The sequence below is a fragment of the Notothenia rossii genome (assembly GCF_949606895.1).
Source record: "Notothenia rossii genome assembly, chromosome: 7".
NCBI lineage: Eukaryota > Metazoa > Chordata > Actinopteri > Perciformes > Nototheniidae > Notothenia > Notothenia rossii.
This window is the reverse complement of record NC_136905.1, coordinates 14,083,494-14,102,625: the sequence shown is the minus strand read 5'-3', so window position 1 is coordinate 14,102,625 and position 19,132 is coordinate 14,083,494. Positions and strand designations below refer to the sequence as shown.

The 19,132-nt window shown below is 41.8% G+C and overlaps 4 protein-coding genes across 4 annotated transcripts in view; all 4 read right to left on the bottom strand.

Moving 5' to 3' along the window:
* Positions 1-602, bottom strand: part of gabbr1a (gamma-aminobutyric acid (GABA) B receptor, 1a) — a 69,956-nt gene extending 69,354 nt beyond the window's left edge. Inside the window, exon 1 of the mRNA XM_079692354.1 lies at positions 258-602. The gene's annotated coding sequence lies outside the window, so the exon portion shown is untranslated. The remainder of the gene's footprint in view (positions 1-257) is intronic.
* Positions 603-1,232: 630 nt separating this feature from the next.
* sh3bp5la (SH3-binding domain protein 5-like, a) lies at positions 1,233-8,943 on the bottom strand. Its single transcript, XM_079692355.1, has 7 exons — positions 8,804-8,943; positions 8,228-8,541; positions 7,209-7,271; positions 6,658-6,786; positions 4,362-4,526; positions 3,523-3,696; positions 1,233-3,315 (listed from the first exon to the last, which is right to left on the bottom strand). The coding sequence occupies exons 2-7, from the start codon at positions 8,462-8,464 to the stop codon at positions 2,773-2,775; spliced, it is 1,311 nt and encodes a 436-aa protein (XP_079548481.1). The 5' UTR covers positions 8,465-8,541; positions 8,804-8,943; the 3' UTR covers positions 1,233-2,772.
* A 513-nt stretch (positions 8,944-9,456) lies between these two features.
* mgat1a (alpha-1,3-mannosyl-glycoprotein 2-beta-N-acetylglucosaminyltransferase a) lies at positions 9,457-12,557 on the bottom strand. The gene is made up of 3 exons (XM_079640993.1): positions 12,279-12,557; positions 10,974-11,906; positions 9,457-10,759 (listed from the first exon to the last, which is right to left on the bottom strand). Exons 2-3 carry the CDS (start codon positions 11,604-11,606, stop codon positions 10,061-10,063), a joined length of 1,332 nt encoding a protein of 443 aa, XP_079497119.1. The 5' UTR covers positions 11,607-11,906; positions 12,279-12,557; the 3' UTR covers positions 9,457-10,060.
* A 3,348-nt stretch (positions 12,558-15,905) lies between these two features.
* On the bottom strand, positions 15,906-18,641 carry rnf183 (ring finger protein 183). Its single transcript, XM_079640468.1, has 2 exons — positions 18,207-18,641; positions 15,906-17,477 (listed from the first exon to the last, which is right to left on the bottom strand). Exon 2 carries the CDS (start codon positions 17,435-17,437, stop codon positions 16,472-16,474), a length of 966 nt encoding a protein of 321 aa, XP_079496594.1. The 5' UTR covers positions 17,438-17,477; positions 18,207-18,641; the 3' UTR covers positions 15,906-16,471.
* Positions 18,642-19,132: the final 491 nt, after the last annotated feature.

Here is a 19,132-nt window from a genome sequence, read left to right as displayed (position 1 = left end):
AGAATCTCACCATGTTATCGTCTCTTTATATAGCATTAATGCAGAGAGGATCTTGGAAGAAGGAACTCAAAACAAATCTGGCCTGTGCCCATCGAAAATGAATGGCCTTTGCATACCAAGCCAACATGATGGGGCATCTATATAGGTTATCTGCATGGGAAATTGAACATTTTCTGAATAAATGGAGTCTAGTATTGCGACTTACAGTAATAGTAGCCCGTAGCCCCGTAAAGCAAAGCGGTAGCATGTGTACTTACTATTAGTTCCGATGCGCTCCGTCAATATAACAGTAGGCTACGTCCTCCGAGGTGGATCCACCAGGAAATGCCCAACGTCGGATTATTTGGTAAAAATATGCATCTTTACAACGATGTTATGGCTATAATAGTATGGCTATCAATGTGCAAGCTGCTCCGCTCGTAAACAGAATGTTACAAAAACAAGACGTATCTTATTCGGGTTATTTCTATGTATTGCAGTTACGCATGGCAAAGGTAAGAAATGACAAAAATCCATACAAAAATTATACATGCACTATATACAAACGCAGCCCCATAAACGACGAAACACCGATTCACCACACTCCCCTCCTTTTCTCTCTCTCTCCCCTTACAATCTTGAGCTAACTCACGACGTCATGATGGAGACGCACCGTGCGTAACAGCCTCTCTCACGCATTTATCAGATAGTCCCCCCTCCCTTCTTCCCAAGATGACAAGCGCTAGGATCTGGGCCCACGACTGTAATATATTACATGAATCTTACGATCAGGCTTTGGATTTACGATAAGCTTGTGGATTTATCCCACCGTTAATAATTATATCACTGCATGACTAGGCACGGATGGAGGTGCATATATGACGCTGTGGTGTTATCAGTGACTACATTGTTAAGCCTCTCTCTAAAGCCCTTATGAGTTAAGTCAACGAAGCAACAATCAGTCCTTTCTACAACACTGGTCATCGATTAAATCAAAGCCCATCGCCAGCTTCATCTTCTCCACCATCCTCTGCTGCCATCTATTCTGAGATCCTGCTTCATATTTATGTTGCTGATAAATAATTGAAGGAAGGTTGGGGAAGACACAACCTATCCCTCTGTCTCTCACCATCCTTCTTCCTGCATCTGTAAAACAGGAATTCACATCCTAACCTGCCTCTTGACAGACAATTCTACTAAAGTTCCTACAAGAAATCCAATAATATGAAAATAGAGGAATACAAAAGCCACAATAAGTATGATCTGATTTATTGATTATAGATAGGACAATGCACTAATTGGAAAGTGACATTCTGACTAATTCACAAATGCCATTAAATGGATGAAGACTAATCGTTAAGACAGGAGTGAAGGTGAGGTGTTTCAGATAAACTGCGACGATAATGATTTAAATACACATGACAAACTGTGAGTATCCCGAACATATGTACAACAAACTCGTCAAACATTCAAATCCTTTAGCACATGTAACTGTACATGTCAATATTTTTCCAGCTTTGTAATAATTACATACATATACAAGTCATTCCTTGACTTCATCTTTTTGCATCGTACACTTTGACAATCAAAGTACAATATCATGAAAGAAAATAAAGAAATCAAAACGTAAATCATAGCTCTCCAAGTCTCGGAAACGGCACTAGGTAGACCTGGATTGTTAAAATGTTCTAAAAATCATAAAAATGGCAAACTATACATATTTCTGGGCAGATGAGATGACAACAAAGTGCTACTCATGCTAAATGTGTTTTTTTGTGTCAAGGCACACTTCAAATTACAAGGGGAAACATTTTGGTTTAAAGGCAAAGAAAAGAGGAAATGCATTTGCTGCAAATGAAATCCACTTATTAAAATGTAAACAATACATGTTTGGAAAAGGCTCTTGCCCCAAAAGACTACAGCATAACGACATCAAAAAAAGAAACCATGGCTGCAGCTTCATCATCTTAGTTTCAATGGTGTCAGTTTTTGTTTCAGCATATAGCCCTAAATACATTTCATAAATGCCTGTGTATAGCTCACTAGGAGTGCATGCTGTCGGAGTGGGAAACTGTCAAGACTCCATTCATTAATCATTTTCAAAAACCGCATTCTCTCGTGCCAATAATAACAAAGTCATTCTTGCAGCATGTTACTGGAAATAAATATGTGAAATGTGAAATTCAAACGTGCTTTCATTCCGCACTGACAGAATCGGTTTTGTCATTTTTCCTTGCACACTGACTTGATGAGGGGTGAATACGAGTCTGGGTCTCTTGTGTGTGGAGAGACCCTGCAAACACTCTACATTGAAGCAATGGCTGATAAGACCTGACAGGACTGGAAGGAGAACCAATGCAGGGTTTTGTTTACACTAGTCTCACCAGATTAGATCAACGATTAGCCTGGGAAATAAGAAATGAGTGTTTTTGAAACAAGTCAGCTAAACCCAGGCTTTCGATCACTTTTTGCTGTTCCTTCATGCACAAGGAAGACATTCTACCCAGAATCCTTCAGAGGGATGAATAAACTGTATACATGTCCTGGAGGGTTGAAAGCTCTTTAGATTGTGTTAGTGTTCTAACTAGGCTGCAATATTAACTATTGATCAGTGTCAGCTTTAGAATGAAGTGTTGTCAGTCATGTAATGTGTGCTAATTTACACGTATCAATTTATACCCCTAGAACTGCATCAATCCAGTGTTACACTTGCAGCTGAGTTACTGTCTTTTGACTTTGGTTGGTACCTATGTGTTAGGGATGTTGACCCTACATTTCATATCTATGGCAGCCTCACAAACTGAAGCTTCGGTGGTGCTGCTTGTAGAACTGCTGCTGGCGCTCTTTAGCGGCGCTCTCCACCATCTTGTCTCTTCTATCCATCACTCCGCCTCTCTCTTTCTCCCCCTCATCCCCAGTTACGCTCCCTACATCACTGAGGTCCCCGAGGTGCTCAATGGAGTCATATTTCTCCAAGTCGGAAGCGATGGTCTGCAGGCTGAAGACTGAAAGTGAATCCGACCCCGCCCGTTCCCTCTCCTTCTCAATCTCCTTCTCCTTGTATTTCTCCAGGTCGATGGCTGCATCCACCCGACCCGCCCCCGTCGCGGCACCGCTGCAGGCGCCACCTTCTATCTTCACTCTGACGTCGGACTCGGCTCCAACGGGGGGACTACGCCCAGCGCAGACAGTGGTGCGTCCTCCCCCTGCCTGGTCCCGCCCCCTCTGAGCGTGGATCTGCTCGCTGATTTTTTCCAAGTTTTGCAGGGCGATGGAGTAGCGGGACTTCACTTTAGCTACTTGCTGTTCAAGCTGCAGCACTTTGGCCTTATTCTCCTGGAGTCACACAGAGGGCACAGAAACTTTCATCATCAATTTCAACATTGATTTTATGCCACAACCTACCAGTGACCTCTACCAAATCCATAACGTACAGAATGTAAAACCACCTTTTTTTCTGCCAACGCAGCAGCTTAACAATAGACTCATTATTATTGTGACTTGCAGGAAGAGAACACAAAACATATTGTATGTCTGCTTTACCTCCAGAATGTGATTGAACTGGGCTTTGAGCTCAAAGTAAGGTTTGGATTTCACAATGACTCTTTTGAGGGACTTTTGCAGCATCTGAACGCGAGCCTCGGCCTCCTGACAGGCGTGTGTGACGCGCATGTGTTCCCTCTCACTGCGGAGTCGCTCCTCCTCCGCTTCGTTCACCTGGGAGAGACACGCAGGAGAAAGATGTCAACACACCAAGAGCAGACCCCTTTCAAACTTTAATTCAAGGCTCTTATTGTCATGTATGCATGGCTACAGTGTAGTTAGGGCAATCTTAGGTCCCAAGCCCCTCCAACAGTGCAACACAAAAGAGATACAATTGTGCAAGTAAATAAAATAAAATAGAATATAATAGAAACAGAATATGATAGAAACTGTGCAGAATAGTCTATAAAGTAATTGGAATATTGATATATGAGTTGCAAACAGATGAATGTTTTATATATGTTCTTTCAAAAGTTCACGTGTTTAACATTGTCTCAACTGAAGTTTGATCCTCATGTAACTATCCACCCTGACGGTTTTAAAGGAATTCAATGCTAATTGATGGGTATTCTCTTAACAACACTATTCCTCTTCAAGTAAGACTTAAAAAACATAAATAAACAACAAGGTATTGACTCGCTCTGATTAAGCCTATTTGTTCACTATCCATCATTATTTAGACTTTTCTTTCTCCATGGTATTCCTGGTGAGTGTTTTATCTCGCTTTAAAACATGTAGCCTCTCATTTGAGTCGCCACAACCATCCTGCACCAAACATACACTCAACTGAGGTCTGGTGTGATTGTGTTAAAGCATGTGTACGTCCTCCGGTTGGTTACCTTGGAGGTAGCGTGGTTCAGCATCTCCTGCCAGGTGGGATCCAGAGTGTTCTTACCATCAGCCATCAAGCCCTGCTCTGCCACATAGACCATCTCCCTGGCAGCTGTGTGCATAGAGACCGCTCTCTCGTAGCTCAAAGCTGCCTTCTGGGTCTCCTGCTGTGCCTACAGAGAGCAGACAAAACTTTTATAGCCTACAGAAGGAGAATAATGACAAGGACACAGTCAGGAGTTTTGTTGAGTCCAATTCCAATCAGATCTCTGTCAAGTCGAATTAATTCAAATCTGCAGGATGTCGAAATAGGTAGGCAAGGGAACAAATATGTTGCCTATTCTTTAAAAAAGCATTTACTTTACTGTTACAAAACTCCATAAGGGAAATCTCACGCAGCTCATGTTTCTGTGGGAGCGAAACGAGTATCTGTTGTCCACATTGTGTTTAACTACATCCACTAAAGCTGAATGGCGAATCACACCTTGCACTGTAATGACGCTCTTATGCAGATTGAATGCCCAGCTGTGATCAGAGCCCTCTTTCCTGTACACATTTCATTTCATTTGCTTTAAGATGTTGAACACTGTTATCGCTGCCATATAGATAAGATGTAATAATAATAATAATAATAATAATACTACATGGGATTTCTATAGCGCTTTTCCTAATGCTCAAAGACGCTTTTCCTATCATCAGAATAAAAACAGAAACTGGAGCTAATGGACCTGGTGTCTGGGATTTGTAAGGTTATACTGTAGAAACCTGAAAAGCAAAAATACATTTGCAGTAACACTATACTGCGCATGTGGACTAATGTGCCCCTGACCACTTCCAGATTCATTCTGAGTAACTAAATCCCAATTTCTCTATACCCTTGGATCTGATGGGGACAGAGTGCCTTGTCTAAGGACACTTCAGGTGGCCTTGCTTACACTGAGGTTAGAACTTAAAGAGCAACTTGCAGGGTTTTTTCTTTTTCTACATTTATGCTTAACCTTGCCTGAAAATTACAATTAAAAAAGTTAATGCAGGATTTGATATGTTTTACAAGACATAAGGGCAGGAATTCAGAGGGAAAGGAGACGTTTTTTTTAAACGTCATACGTCAAACGCGTCATATTACGTCACATGGGGGAGCAACTTTCTCGGACTCCTTCTCTGCCCAATCCGCGGTAGTAGTTTGTAGTTGGTTTGAGCGGTTGTGATTTAGTGAGCTGGTATTTTTTCGGTCATTTTACATTGCATTTCACCATTTCTAATCATGGTGAGCTTGTGTTTGTGCAGGTTGCACAAACTCGAGCCTGTCAGGACATCGAGTCCAGTTTCCCTAACAGGAAAAGGACCGGAGCTAGCGTTCGTTCCTGGGTGTGTTGTGCGAGGTGCATCCACCTCCCTGCAGCACATACTCTCCACAGCTGAAGCCTATCAAGCAAAACGTTTATCAGGAAACAGTATTAGACCTCTCTCCCCCATCCATGTTTATCACTACGTTAGACCGGCCGCTCTCCCCCATGTTACGTCACACACGGAGGCTTTTTTTATACGGAAGTAAAAACGACGCCAGATGTCACTGTAGTGTATATTTCTGTATATCTTTTTGAAAATCTAGTGTATTCATCATTTTCCTACACATTTATTCACTGGTGTCTCTAACCTGTAAGTTGCTCTTTAAGGTAAACAACAGCATGTTCAGGCACAATATTCTTTTTTAGTTATGTCAACTTTTGCATCTCAATAAAAGGACATTTCTTTTCAGAGGATTTCTTTAAAGGTCCCCTACCATACAGTTTTTCATCAATATATTATAGGTCTCAGATATATAGAAAACATGTCTCTGAAGTGTTTGGCTCCAAACACCAAACAGATCATGCATTGCAGCATCCCATAATCCCCTCTGTTTCCGCCCTGTTTCCAAAGTGCTGATTCTCTGTCTGTCTATGAAAATAAGGAGCCACTCCCCACGCCCCTCTGAGAGATATTTGAACACAATGGTGCTCTAGGAGGAGATTCAGGTGATAAGGTGGGGGGGGTTACCTTGGTTGGTGATTGGCTAATGGTTACACAAGCCAAAAAATCGTTATGACATCATAAAGTGGCCCAAATCTGATCAGCTGACTTTCCGACAGGCTTTTATATAAATGGATCAGGACAAAAAGTGAGAGAATCTTTTTTTGTGAAGCTTTCAGAATCTCTTAACACAGAGGGGACACATGTTTATGTATAAAAGACATGAAAAAGTGGATTTTGTATAATAGGAGACCTTTAAGGAATACATAGTCCAGTTTCCCAGTGTGTGTGTACCTCTTTGGCAAGGCGGCGAGCTTCATAGTAGGGTCTCGCTTTCTCTATGCAGCCACCAAGCTGAGAGCTGTGAGCATTTAGCTTCCTGGCAGACTCGGTGAGGATTTTCCGGTACCCTGATCTAGCATCCTGGATTGTTAATGCATGAAAATGACAAGATTAGATTTACCTGAATGGAATGACTGATTAGATTCCACAAAGGAGTATGACTGCCGGTGTGCAATCAATTCACTTGGGCATTAAACCATTCAACTCATAAACATTTTCCATTTTAAGAGTTCTGACTTTTCCCAACCTTATTCTAAAAGATATTAAAACTAAATTATCATTTTGATGAACACTGTCTGGGTAGACTAATAAAATATTCAACAACAAAGACATTCAGAGATTCTAACTAATCCTACGGTGGTAGATTTCATATTTCTCATGAGTTTTGTTTAGTGAAAATCAAAGTGTTTTTATTCAAACTGTTTTCCATATTTTTCAGCCATGTATAGAAAGACTGAACAAGCGCCCCTAATTAGGCGGTAGAAATCTGCATTTTTACTTACATCCAACTGCAGCTCCAGTCTATTAATTTCTGCACTGGCTTCATTAAGATGCTCCAACTCATCCTGTGGGGAAAATAAAAAAAAGTGCTGCTTTAGGCTCCAATGTATTAACCACTAGGGAATATAAATGGCTTAATCCTCCAACACATACAGTCTAGACTAAATTAGCTCCGGTTTACAGATCATGTTTTATCATCACATTTAAATGTAACAACACTGATTTTATTTTAATGTAAATGTAATGCAGGGGAGACACAAACAGGGAATTAAATTAACTTCACAGGTATGTTACGATTGGATATGTCGACGCAATTGAATGACAGATAATCACCTTTGATCTGACAACCAGATTTACACGGATTATGGATTTAACAAAGGAAAGTCTGTGAACACTGAGATACATTTAAACAGGTTTAAATAGTAAACATACTTAAATTCCTTTCTGTTGTTCTTAATCCTCGTTTTCAGTCATTGCACAGTATTGCATTTAAAATAACCATCTGTAGTGGTTGTTTGTCAAATTCCAGTGGCTTTATTAGCACTGCAATGGGAAGTGTGTTTGTAGCAGCATTCAAACAAAGCATTGCACATAATGTGAAAATGAATGAGTAAAGATTAAACACATTTAAAAAATCACAAAATAGCAAAAAAAAAGACAGAAATTAACAGTAAAATATATACATATTGACAATTGACATTTTAAAAAGCCTAACGAGGGACAAGGTCTACAAATTAGCTACGTATAAAATAACCTTTACAGGCCTACACAATGCATAGCATGCACTGGATTTAAATGTTACAGTGGCAACCGGTATTGTCATTATCAAATGCCTATTTCCGACCCAGAGCTAAAACACCCTTTTTTCTACCTGTGTTCCTTGCTTATTCTGTTGCTGCTATGACAACGGAATTTCCCAACGGGGATTAATAAAGGTCCATATTTTCTTGTTTTACACCCTGGCTGATTCGTATGTAAATATAGTTAAAAACAACGCACAGACACATGAGGTTCTTCATACCTTGATCCTGGGGTCCAGTTCTTCCTCATAGGGGCTGTGTAATTGCTCCCCCAATCCTTTTTGTTTTTCGGTTTCCCCTTCCTCGCAGGTGTCTCTGGTCGAGGTCTCTATAGTTGTCCCATTAGTTTCGGGAGTTTTGACCTCCTCAGGCCCACCGGGACACCCCTCCTCCCTCCAGTCCCCGGTGTCTGACTCCCCGGAGCCGGCGGGGCTCTCTCGCAAGTCGCCTGGCTCCATTCCAGGCCACACCGTTTCGCTAGCAGAGGCGTTAGCTAAGATTGCTTCCTGGTGGCTATACCACTAAATGCCAGGCCCTGTTAACAAGGGTTGTGTTATTCAGAACGGGTACATAAGAAACCAATTCCAGTGTAGGCGAATGTTGCAATCGGCCATATCACGGCACACCGAAACACGAACAGCTAGCCTAGCACGCTAGTAGGCTAACACTGCCAGTCAGAATATAACGGTTACTTTACAGCAAATAGTTGAGAACAAACGGCTAGCATGAGATGAAAAGTAAGAGGAGGCCCATCAGTATGTTCCCCCATTACATGAGGTGTGTCGTCCATCTCTTACCGGTTCTTCATTACTTTAGCTAGGCTAGCTAGCTAGCAGTTTCGGTCTCACATCATCATTAGAAATGAAGTAAACACTGAACAGAGGGAACCTAACGGACGCGCGTATCAAGTTTTGGCCACGTCGGCGCCCGTAGAGAGACATGCACACACACGCGCACACAAAAAAAACTGAAACTAATTCCTGTGTTATGGAAATGTATACACGTAAATTGTGGCAAGATATTTGTAGATGTCTTGGATAAGATCTGTACATTTGAACTTGTTGAGAAATAATATTTTCTAATCTACATTCATAAACCTACATTTTTTTTTTTTAAAGATCCTCACGTTTAAGTTTCTGGAAGAAAGAAATATAACCATGTGGGCCTCTTCACACAATAACAAATTATGAATTGAAAAATATCAAAACGGTAAGACTTTGCCCCGTGGTAACTTTGTAAAGCTTAATTGCTCTATAGTGTATTCACTTAACAAGTAAAATATATTTCCCCATTTTGTTCTCTATATGTTTGCACTCTTTCTAATCTACTGTAACTGCTGCAGAGACATTTCCCTCTGGACACAGTTTTATCTTATATCAATATGAAAGGAAAACACTGTATTCTTTCTGTACAAGCTAACTCAATTTAACAACTTATTAAAAAGGCAAAATAGTAAATTGGGTTTTTTATTCCAAAAATATACAAACACAGGTAACAAACCTGTCAGGTGTAATACATTGGAGAATCATTCAAGAAAATCAATTGACTAACTGATTTTCATATAAGACACAAAAATGAGAGTCAAATGTTAGATTATACTGCAGCTTTGACCAACACCATAAACAACCATACCACAGATTATATTTTCATATTCGTAACAGACATAAACAAGTCACATAGGCTACCATAAATTGCAAATAATTTAAAACAATAGTGGCATACTAGTTGATTGCATTGAATGCATTAATGAGTGTCATTTGCACATTTAGGAGCATATAAAAATAGATCTCTTGTGAATTACTTCAGACTCGTCTAAGGCTGTATCCTACACTGTAAGAAATATGTTTTCGTATAATGAAAAAGACCTGAGTAGCATTGGCAATAACCCCAACACCAAAAAGGGAGGAAATTCATTCTGCATCATTACAGACAATAATCAAAAGTATATATAATTACATCAAACATAAACTTTAGAGAAATCAGTCTTTGGTCTGTAATGCTTCTCCCTCAGACATTCAGAGATCACAAAAAAGCTAATACGCATAAATGGATCATCAGCTCCAGCTGGGATCATACTTGGTCCATCCCGGAGGAGGGGCCAAGTAGATCCTTCGTCCTTTTGAGATGAAACTGACGACCCCTCTGTATCCTGTCCTTGGCACTCCAGACTTCAAGTCATCCATCACTCCCAGGTTTTTAGCAAGAATTTTGAAGCTGTCCTTACTCGAGTATTGAAGGCGGTAAGGCCCATTTCCTTTTAGCTGCCCCTGCTTGACATCTTCATATGGAACTACAGGAGCTCTGTAAACTTCCTTCTCAAAATGTTCTCTGTACTTCTCCTCCTTTAAATAACTCAGGTCTAACTTGGTGAAAGGCACAAATTCGGTGTTCAGTTTAATGTATCGCAGATATTTGTCATAGAACTGACCCAGACTGACTCCTTTCCGGCCAAAGGTTAAAGTTCGTGAGATCTCCGGGCGTATACAGGCACGCCCTCGGCGCTGCTCTGGCTGACGCATCCAGTCGTCCCAGAATGACGCGGGCCACTTTGGCTCCAGCTCTTCCCACATCTCCCTGAGGAGCATCCAGCCCAGACCGGGAAAGAAGTCTGTCCTGTAGAGCAGGTTGGCGCTGCCTGGATCCACGTAGCCATCCCGGCCATTGTCATTCCAGGCCGACACACACCACAGAGTGGGGTCAGATTTTAGGAGTGGCAGCAAGGCTTGGAAGTACTCAAAGAAGTCTGGCGCCACCTAGAGTAGAAGATGAACAATTTAATGTCAGTGTAACATGCACTGTCAACAAGTGAGATCATCTGCTGTAAAGATATGCAACTTGATAGCTGTGAAAATAGAAAATATACTCGTTTTTTTAATATTGATATATGAAATAATTAACATTTTAATGTCACTATGAGCTTCTAAATTAACTGAAGCAATTTTAGGCACTAATTGACGATATGATTACCTCCAAGTCATCCTCTACAACCACAGCAGAGGAATGAGAGAGGGTCTTGAACACTTGGTTGAGAGCCCAGCGGTAATGCCTGGAGATTTTGTAGTAACCCTGGAACTTCTTGTGCTCTGGTCGCACAGCGATATCTGACAAGACCGGCTGTTTCAGATGGATCACTTGATTTCCATAAGAACGGATCACCTCAGCAGTTTCAGCGTGCCCACAGTCCTGACTCACGATGATTGGGAAAAGTTCTGCGGAAGGACGGAGCTCCAGGAGTTTGTCCAAGCAGCGCCTCACGGTGACCCTGTTACAGGCGATTACCAGGATAGGTATCACAAGCTGGTGTGGGACGACTACTTTTGGTGCGTTTTTGTTTGACGGATCCCACAGGGACTGCTGATTCTTGATCTGAAGCAGGATTTTTCTCTGCATTTCCAGCTCTGCTTCGAACGTGTCTGCCATTCGGAGCACATCTCCCACCATATCATTGGTGGGCCTTTCAGCCACATCTCTCTTCCCCTGGCCATGCTCCCCAGTCTGGCCCGATGGGGGTCTGCCCCACAGCAGAAGCACAAGTATGGCGTTCCAGGTGATAAACAGGAACGTACCACAAAGAATGAGAGAGCCTCGCTTGCGGATCATGGCACAGAAACTCAGAGGGAGGGAGGGGGTTTCAGTAGGACAGGGTTTGAATACAATGATGAGTCCTGGTTACAAACACTAGGAATAGGATATGGGAAGGGCAGCATGTGTATTATCCCAAGCACATATTCAGAGATCTGGAGTCACACTTTGTTGGCTCACAATGAAGTTACTCTGGTTATTATGACACTTAATACAGTGTCAATGAGGGCAAAAAAATGAAGAAATTTGATGAGGGACAGGTCTCATCTTGGGGTTGTGGTTCAGGCATATTCCTCAACTCTCATTATGCTCTTCTATCTGAAATTAGAAGAACACAGTGTACTAAAAAGAAAATAAAGGTTGCAATAACAGAGACAACAAAGAAGACGAGTGCAACAACATTGTGAAAGATCGAATGAAATCAGGAAATGTTAATGTGCATTTCGTAGGAAGTTGTTTCCAGTGAACTGGAGTGATGATTCACACAACTGTCTCTGATCGATTTCCTCTTATCACCTGTGGCTGACTCGCTTGATATACGCCACAAAACGGGTTTTATTAAGCCCGAAAATCAACTATGAACCACGACTTTGTACCTCGCTGTCCTCATTGGTGCTCGACAGACAGGTTATACCCGACTGACTGTAAATACTGTAGCTTGAGAAGGAGCGTGTTGAAATTAGCCCTTACCCTCTGAGCGTGTCTTCTTTTAGTCGCCATTTCTTCGATGACAACCAGCAAATGTATACAACCGGAGACAAGAGGACAATGCGGAGCGGATGTGAAACTATTCTCTTGCTAGTTTCCCGGCTGTAAAAACAACTTAACACCACCTTTAGTTTCTGCTGTCTCTCACAAGACAGAAAGAGGCGGAGGAACAGGAGGAAAAGTAACACGACGACTTCCTGGGTAGAGAGCAGTAACGGGAAGTCCCGCCCCATCTGTCACCTTGAGAAATTACACAACACTTTGACGTCTGTGGAGCTAATTAGCAGCTTATTAAGAAACAGCAGGCTCTGATGTCTGTATATTGTTTGTTTTCAATCGGTCTGTCGTTAAAAATATTTTGATAAGAGATCCTAATGCAACAACACATTCGTTCTGCCTAGGCTGCAGAGAAGTGAGTGTAATTTGCATCAAGGGAAAATGAGGCAAATGTGCTTTGGTTCAATGCAGACACATGCTTTTCCCTGCTTAATGACACATACACAGCATCACTTTTCATATTTAAATATCTTGGGGTTTATTATGTTACACTCAGCTATCATAGGCCCACTTTAGAACAATTTCCAGGTACTTATATTCTACTTTTTACTCCACTCCACTACACTTAAATCAATACATTTACTGGTCACTTGCAACATTACCTGCGACATTTAGCTTTTTGTATTTTATTTGATATGTGTATAGTTTACTTCTTCTGCATTAGGTGCACATTGGTCTTGCAACATAATCGTGCACTATTTTATTTCTACTCTGTTTCTTATTGCACCATTTTTCATTTGTTTTTATTGTGTTATGTCTTATATTATGTTGCATTGTAGGAGGAGCCTGTGACTAAAGATTTTCATTTCCATAACTACACTGTAGATTCGGATCATTAAAACAAACTATAAATGAATTAATGAAGGCATTAATTATAGGTGTATATAACATCTGTGCAGTACCATATTATCATATTTGTCTCAACCTTCAATCCGTCTTTTAAATGTAGTCTTTTTAACTTAGTGATTAAATCATGTAGCCTACTGTTTCTTATTTATTATATATTGCTCGGTTTTTTTATTGCGCGTGTTGTTGCATTCTCCCTTTGCTAACACTGCAAATGTCCCTGTAGTTGGACTCATAAAGGATATAAATTAAGAAATAAATGTTAGCTTCTATATTAAATTACATTCTTGGTGTAGCACTATGCAAGTGGCCTGTGATCTATTTTTAGTCCAACATATTTCACAGTGAAAAACCAAACAATCATGTTAAAAACCACAAGTGTATAAGTAGTAATAGATTTGTTTTACTCTGACTTATATACAAAAAATTGTATTGTATTTGACTCTATTCCATTTGCACAAAAAAAAAAGCTTTCTGTGAAAATCATCCAACAAAAACTAAAACAGTGCCGCAATATACTACAACCACCAGAAGGCCTTGAATACACACGCTGCATGTTTCCTCTAAACAGGTGGAATTATACAAATGTTTGACTTTTCCCTTGTGCTCACCATACTCTTTTGTATATTTTTTGATAAAGCATACCTTTCCTTGTTCTAAAAGCTCTAAAAACAACCAGTTTGTTTTCTTATATCACTGGGTTGAAGTCCGAAATGTGCTCTGAACAACGTGAAAGCCAACTACAAGTCAGCAAATAGGGTTAGATCACAGTGTGTATTTGTTGTGCTGAGGCCTTGGACTCTCAGTCAGGTCTGTCCTCTGGGACCATTTGTCCAGAGCCGGAGTTGTCCTTGGAGGAGGTGATATCACTGGGACTGTGGTTATCTGTCTGAGAGAGGACATTTACTATCATTTCATATAGTCTTTAGAAATATAACATCATTTTAATCAAATGAATCTTATTAAATCCCATGTCAGGCTCACCTGCAGGTCATTGCTTTTGATGTTTTGATGTAGTGCATCATCAGGGATACTGCTGGACCTCCAAAACACTGCCAGCTTCAGTGACATAAATCCTGACACCAGAGCAGTGAAAGACAGGCATGGGCTCTTCAGTGTTGACCAGCCACTTAGCACAAAATAATGTCCTGCATTTTCCATCAAACATGGAGACTTTATGAACACTTTCAAAACCCCGACTGGGAATTCACAAATGTCCTGAACAAATGCTATTTTACAAATATGTGTAGCACGTGTTTCGTATTTAATCGTTTGAATTATTGCAGAGCATTTTTCTATTCTAGGCAGGTTACATGTCAGTCTTCGTGCCAGCTGACGCGGCACCAGCCAGTTTTTGGCAACAGGCACATGTGAGAGCACGTCCCCTGCGGATTGCGAAAGTTTTGGGCGATTCAATTTATTATTTCCCCTTGTTTCTTCCTCTCTCAACACTTCACCAGCCACCCGGGGTGACTTGAACGCCACAGTCACGCTTCTCCCCCCCGAAACCCGTTGGAGGAAAGCCTCCCCCGCTGACGGCTGGTTTGACTGGGCGCGCTTAGCTGGGCAGACGCCGGCGAGCCCGAGGCTGTACGCGGAGCTGGCAGGCCGCTTGGTCAGTGGATTCCTGGTCAAGATGTTACCCCGACACCGGAGAACAGCAGACATGGCAGAGGCGGAGGGAGTGGAAGCCATGCTGGTCTATGTATCCACAACAGGCCACTTCTGTTTCAAGACTTTCTCTGTTTGTCTTAGATACTGTTCAATCTCTATCCAAGCAGCCACATAACTCATAACGGTTAATATGCGTAAAGAGAGCAATAGAGGAGGGGAGGGGGGGGGCTTTTCTGCTGTGGTGCACCCGACCATATTTGCCTCGATAGTCCGGGAGGGGGGCTCAGGTGGGTGTGTCTTTAGGCAATAGTGGGGAGAGCAACATAACACACAGTATAAACACTGTGTTACAACTACAAGTCCTAAATTCAAGTAATCTATTATCTTATCATACTTTATAGCCCACTTTGTATTCAACAACCCAGAAGGAAAATGTGAGTGTTTACTTCGCTGGCAACTTAACAGTTTTTACTTATACACAAGCTACATATAAGGGCCATTGCCTTGTTTTTTTTCAGGCTTGTTAGCAATGTTACTTTATTTGGTTTCACAAAAAAGGATCACAAGGCCTTACGTTTTCAATTCGGTAGGCCTACTTCTTATTGTATACATCACTATGAAAATTGGATCCTGTATTTTTAAGTTTGCCTTTAAATTTCAGTGTTTGTTATAGACTTTGATGATTGACTTGTGTCTTGTTTTGTTTGTCCCACACCCAAAGTGATGTATGACAAGCTATAACATATTTAATTCTGCCAAAACTGTCAACAGCTGTCCCCTGAGTAATTATGTAACAAAAATGCCATGAACGTTAAGAATCTCAAAGCTGTCACACAGGTTTGTCAGTCAAAACAACCGAGAGCAGCCACTGAGTAGACATTTTGAATTCAAGCCACCCTGTACACGCGTCTGTTTACACACCACCAGAGGGTATTCAGTGTCTGAGGAAGACATACAGGTTCTGGAAACAAAATAGGAAACAACTCTGTTTTCACTCGATAGAGGGCAAAACGGACGAGTCATCATTATGCTACTCACAGAGAAGAACTAAAAAAGGTAGATTAGTTTATACAAATGAAGTATTCAAAAATATTTAGAGATGAGCTTTCAAAAGGTCAAATAGAACTTTATTGGATTATACCACGGGGAACACAAAATTCCTTTCCTTTGAGAGGTCCTTTTTATATACAAATAAATAAACATTCACTTGCTGGCTATGTACAATGACTTGGCTCTTATTAAAAGTTGTAAGAACGAGAAAACCTGAACGAATATTGGCAATCAACTTGATGCAATCAAAAGATACTCAAGTATTTTCATCACAGCATTTAGTATATTTACAGATTATTAATCACCATGGACAGTTTCTTTACACTTTACACAGTTTAGAAAAGAGAGAGAGAAAAAAAAGAAGAAACATGCTGGCCCTGTTTGCCCTGTTTGTCCCATACAGCAACTTTGAGCCTGTGTGTCCTTAGTTTAAAAAAATGTTGCTACCCTTGTTTACCTTGTTTCCGGCCTAAATGTGTCCCTGTGCTTAGTTTCTTCTTTTTGCAAGAGGACAAAAAGAGGCAAAAATGTTCACAATCATTTCTGTGATATTCCAGCCCTTCACGTTAGTCTCATCTCTGCAGCTCGTATCCCCCCCCTGACCCCCTTCAGGGTCCAGGCCCTGGATTGAATTCACCTGGGGGACGGGGTGATGTGTGGTTCCCATTGTTTATGACCATCCCTACATTCGGTATGATCACAAAGGCCAGAACCCCCACCAGCATGAGCGCCACAGTGATGGTGATGATGGACGCCACCACCACGTAGTAGCACTGGTCCGAGCGGAACAAACGGCGCAGACGACCTCTGACCCTGCTGGGAGGCCTGCCTACGTCCACCATAGTGGCGGGGGTTAATCCCTGCTCCAGAGCACTCAAGGGGAGGTCCCCACCTGCTGTCACCTGGCCACCTTGGCTCTTTTTAGGCAGGGTGAGGATCTTGGGTTTGATGGGGCTGTTGTGGGAACGGTTCTTCAGGAGCAGTTGTCCCTTGCGGCGTTTGAATCGGATGGACAGGATTCTCTGCATCTCTGGGGGGAGTTTGCCTATGATGTCCTCGTTGTTGCCCAGGCGGGGCAGGTCCTGGCCGTGGGGGAGCTCGGTCAGCTCTCGACACACTGGGCAGCACAGGGTCTTGAGCTCAGGGGAGGTGACGTTGATGCGAGCGAGACACTCCAGGCAGAAGGTGTGCCCGCACGCCAGCAGCTTGGGGGTCTTGAAGATATTATCATAGGAGCAGAAACACACAGCACACTCAGTGTCCTCCACATCATTTTCAGGGGGCTTCACCTTCCTCCCAATGCTCTCTCCCCCTTTTCTGTTTCGTCCCCGGGCTTCCTCACTCCTCCCCCGCCGCCTCCTCTCTCCCTGGTGCCTTTCTCGCTCTCTCCTCCTGCCTCTCTCCGCCCTATCCGAGTCAGAACTCCTGGATCTCCTCACCTTCGCAGGCTTCTCCTTCTTCCACATGTCCTCCTTGGTGTTCTTCCCTTTCTGGCCGAGTTTTGGTTTGACGTTGGGGACTGGTCTGTCCCCATTGCTCCCTTCGGGCCTGTGTCTCTCCCTCTCATCGCTCATGTTGGAGGGATTGTGTTAGAGGTTGAGTGACGGATGGAATCTGTGAAAGATAAAAAACGTGAATGAGTTTACTGGCTCAGAGAAACCCGCAGAGCAGGAAACAGACTTTAGGAATTTACCTGCACAACATTGCTGTTTCACGATGATGGCGCAATAATGCCTAATCTATTGCTATCTAACACCTCTGTTGTATTAAAGGGTTATCTGTAGATTTGATTCATTTATTTAACATGATAATGTGTCACCGTATTTGTTCAATAGGTTTTCCTGCCCAGAAGGAATCAGGAAACATAAGAACTGCAGAACAAAAAGTTCTTCAGATAGTTAGAAGTAAATGGAGATATTTTACGACCCTGTTTTCTTAGTGGGTATTTACACAGGTTTATACACAGTCTATGGTTGAAACCCATAAAGGTAAACTAAACGAAGCGTCATCTTTTTTGGAATGTCATCGTAAACATTCCATAAAACCCATCCATCTTACAAAGTTAGTCATTAACTCAGTTTTTACCTTGCAGCTGGCTCACAATTAACTATTGAGCAGCAGTTTTCCTTCAAATTAAACTAAATACATGTTGAGGTATGCAACAACTTGACAACGTTTAATTGTAACCTGTAGTTTATTGAATATTCAGGATTTAAGGATCTTTAAAATAATTGACATTTGCCGGCTGAAACCAGCAGGCTAGCAGAGAAAAAAACGTTTGATGACAAAGAACAGGAAAGTAAATAATCTGACAGAATATATTACACACACACACACACTGACCTGCTGAGGTAGCTTAATGTCCGATCACCTTGAGATAATCTCACAAGTAGAATAATCCTTTCGGGTATCAGAGCATTGGAAACGTGCAAATCACCAAACTTCATTACAATAAAAACAACTTAAAGCTTTCCTCTGAAGTCTTTTGGTCTCCCTGCAATGCCTGCTCTCCTGGTCTGATATGTTTCCTCTCATATCTTGTTTTCTAACTGTAACGCAGCACTGCCTCCTCTGAACACACCCCTTCTCTCCCTCTTCTGGTCAGACCAGTTGGACCAGCTGTAGTGAGCCAGTGCCTCTTTATTGTGTCGGTGTGTAGCATGTTTAGATAAGCAGGTCAGAGAGAACTCATGTGGGTCCACTCACCCAGCAGACCCCATGTGATACTGGCATATCACTTAGAGACTGCTCTGCATGTGACAGCTCCATTTCCTTTTGAAAAATACAAATCATTAATATTTCCCATTGTTTGTTGATGAGCAATTCAAATCAGAAAGGTGGTATGAAGGGTCACGTGGTTTATAATGCTTTATCTGACTTTATGTGCATCAAGAAAAACAGCAGCAAGTGTTTGGAAAATGTCACAGTCGCTGCATAAAAAGACAAGGGTTCAGTACTTTCAACACTGCAGGTATCAGCGGCTCATACCTGCCATACCTCCAGCCGCTATTAACACTTTACTACCTAAACAAGAGCAGCTGCCTTGCTTAAGCCTTCATTTCTGCTCAAAACCAGTTACTCCCTTTCTATCTGAACCAAATGAATGACCGAGAATACACCCCGGCTGACAATGCAATGCATGGAAGTATTTAAATATAAACAGCAATAAGATTAACACACAAAACCGATTTGTTTGCTTTGTCACACAGCTCTCCCTCAAAACTGCTGTGTCACTCTTGAATTTTTACACCCGGCTGTCCGAGGCACAC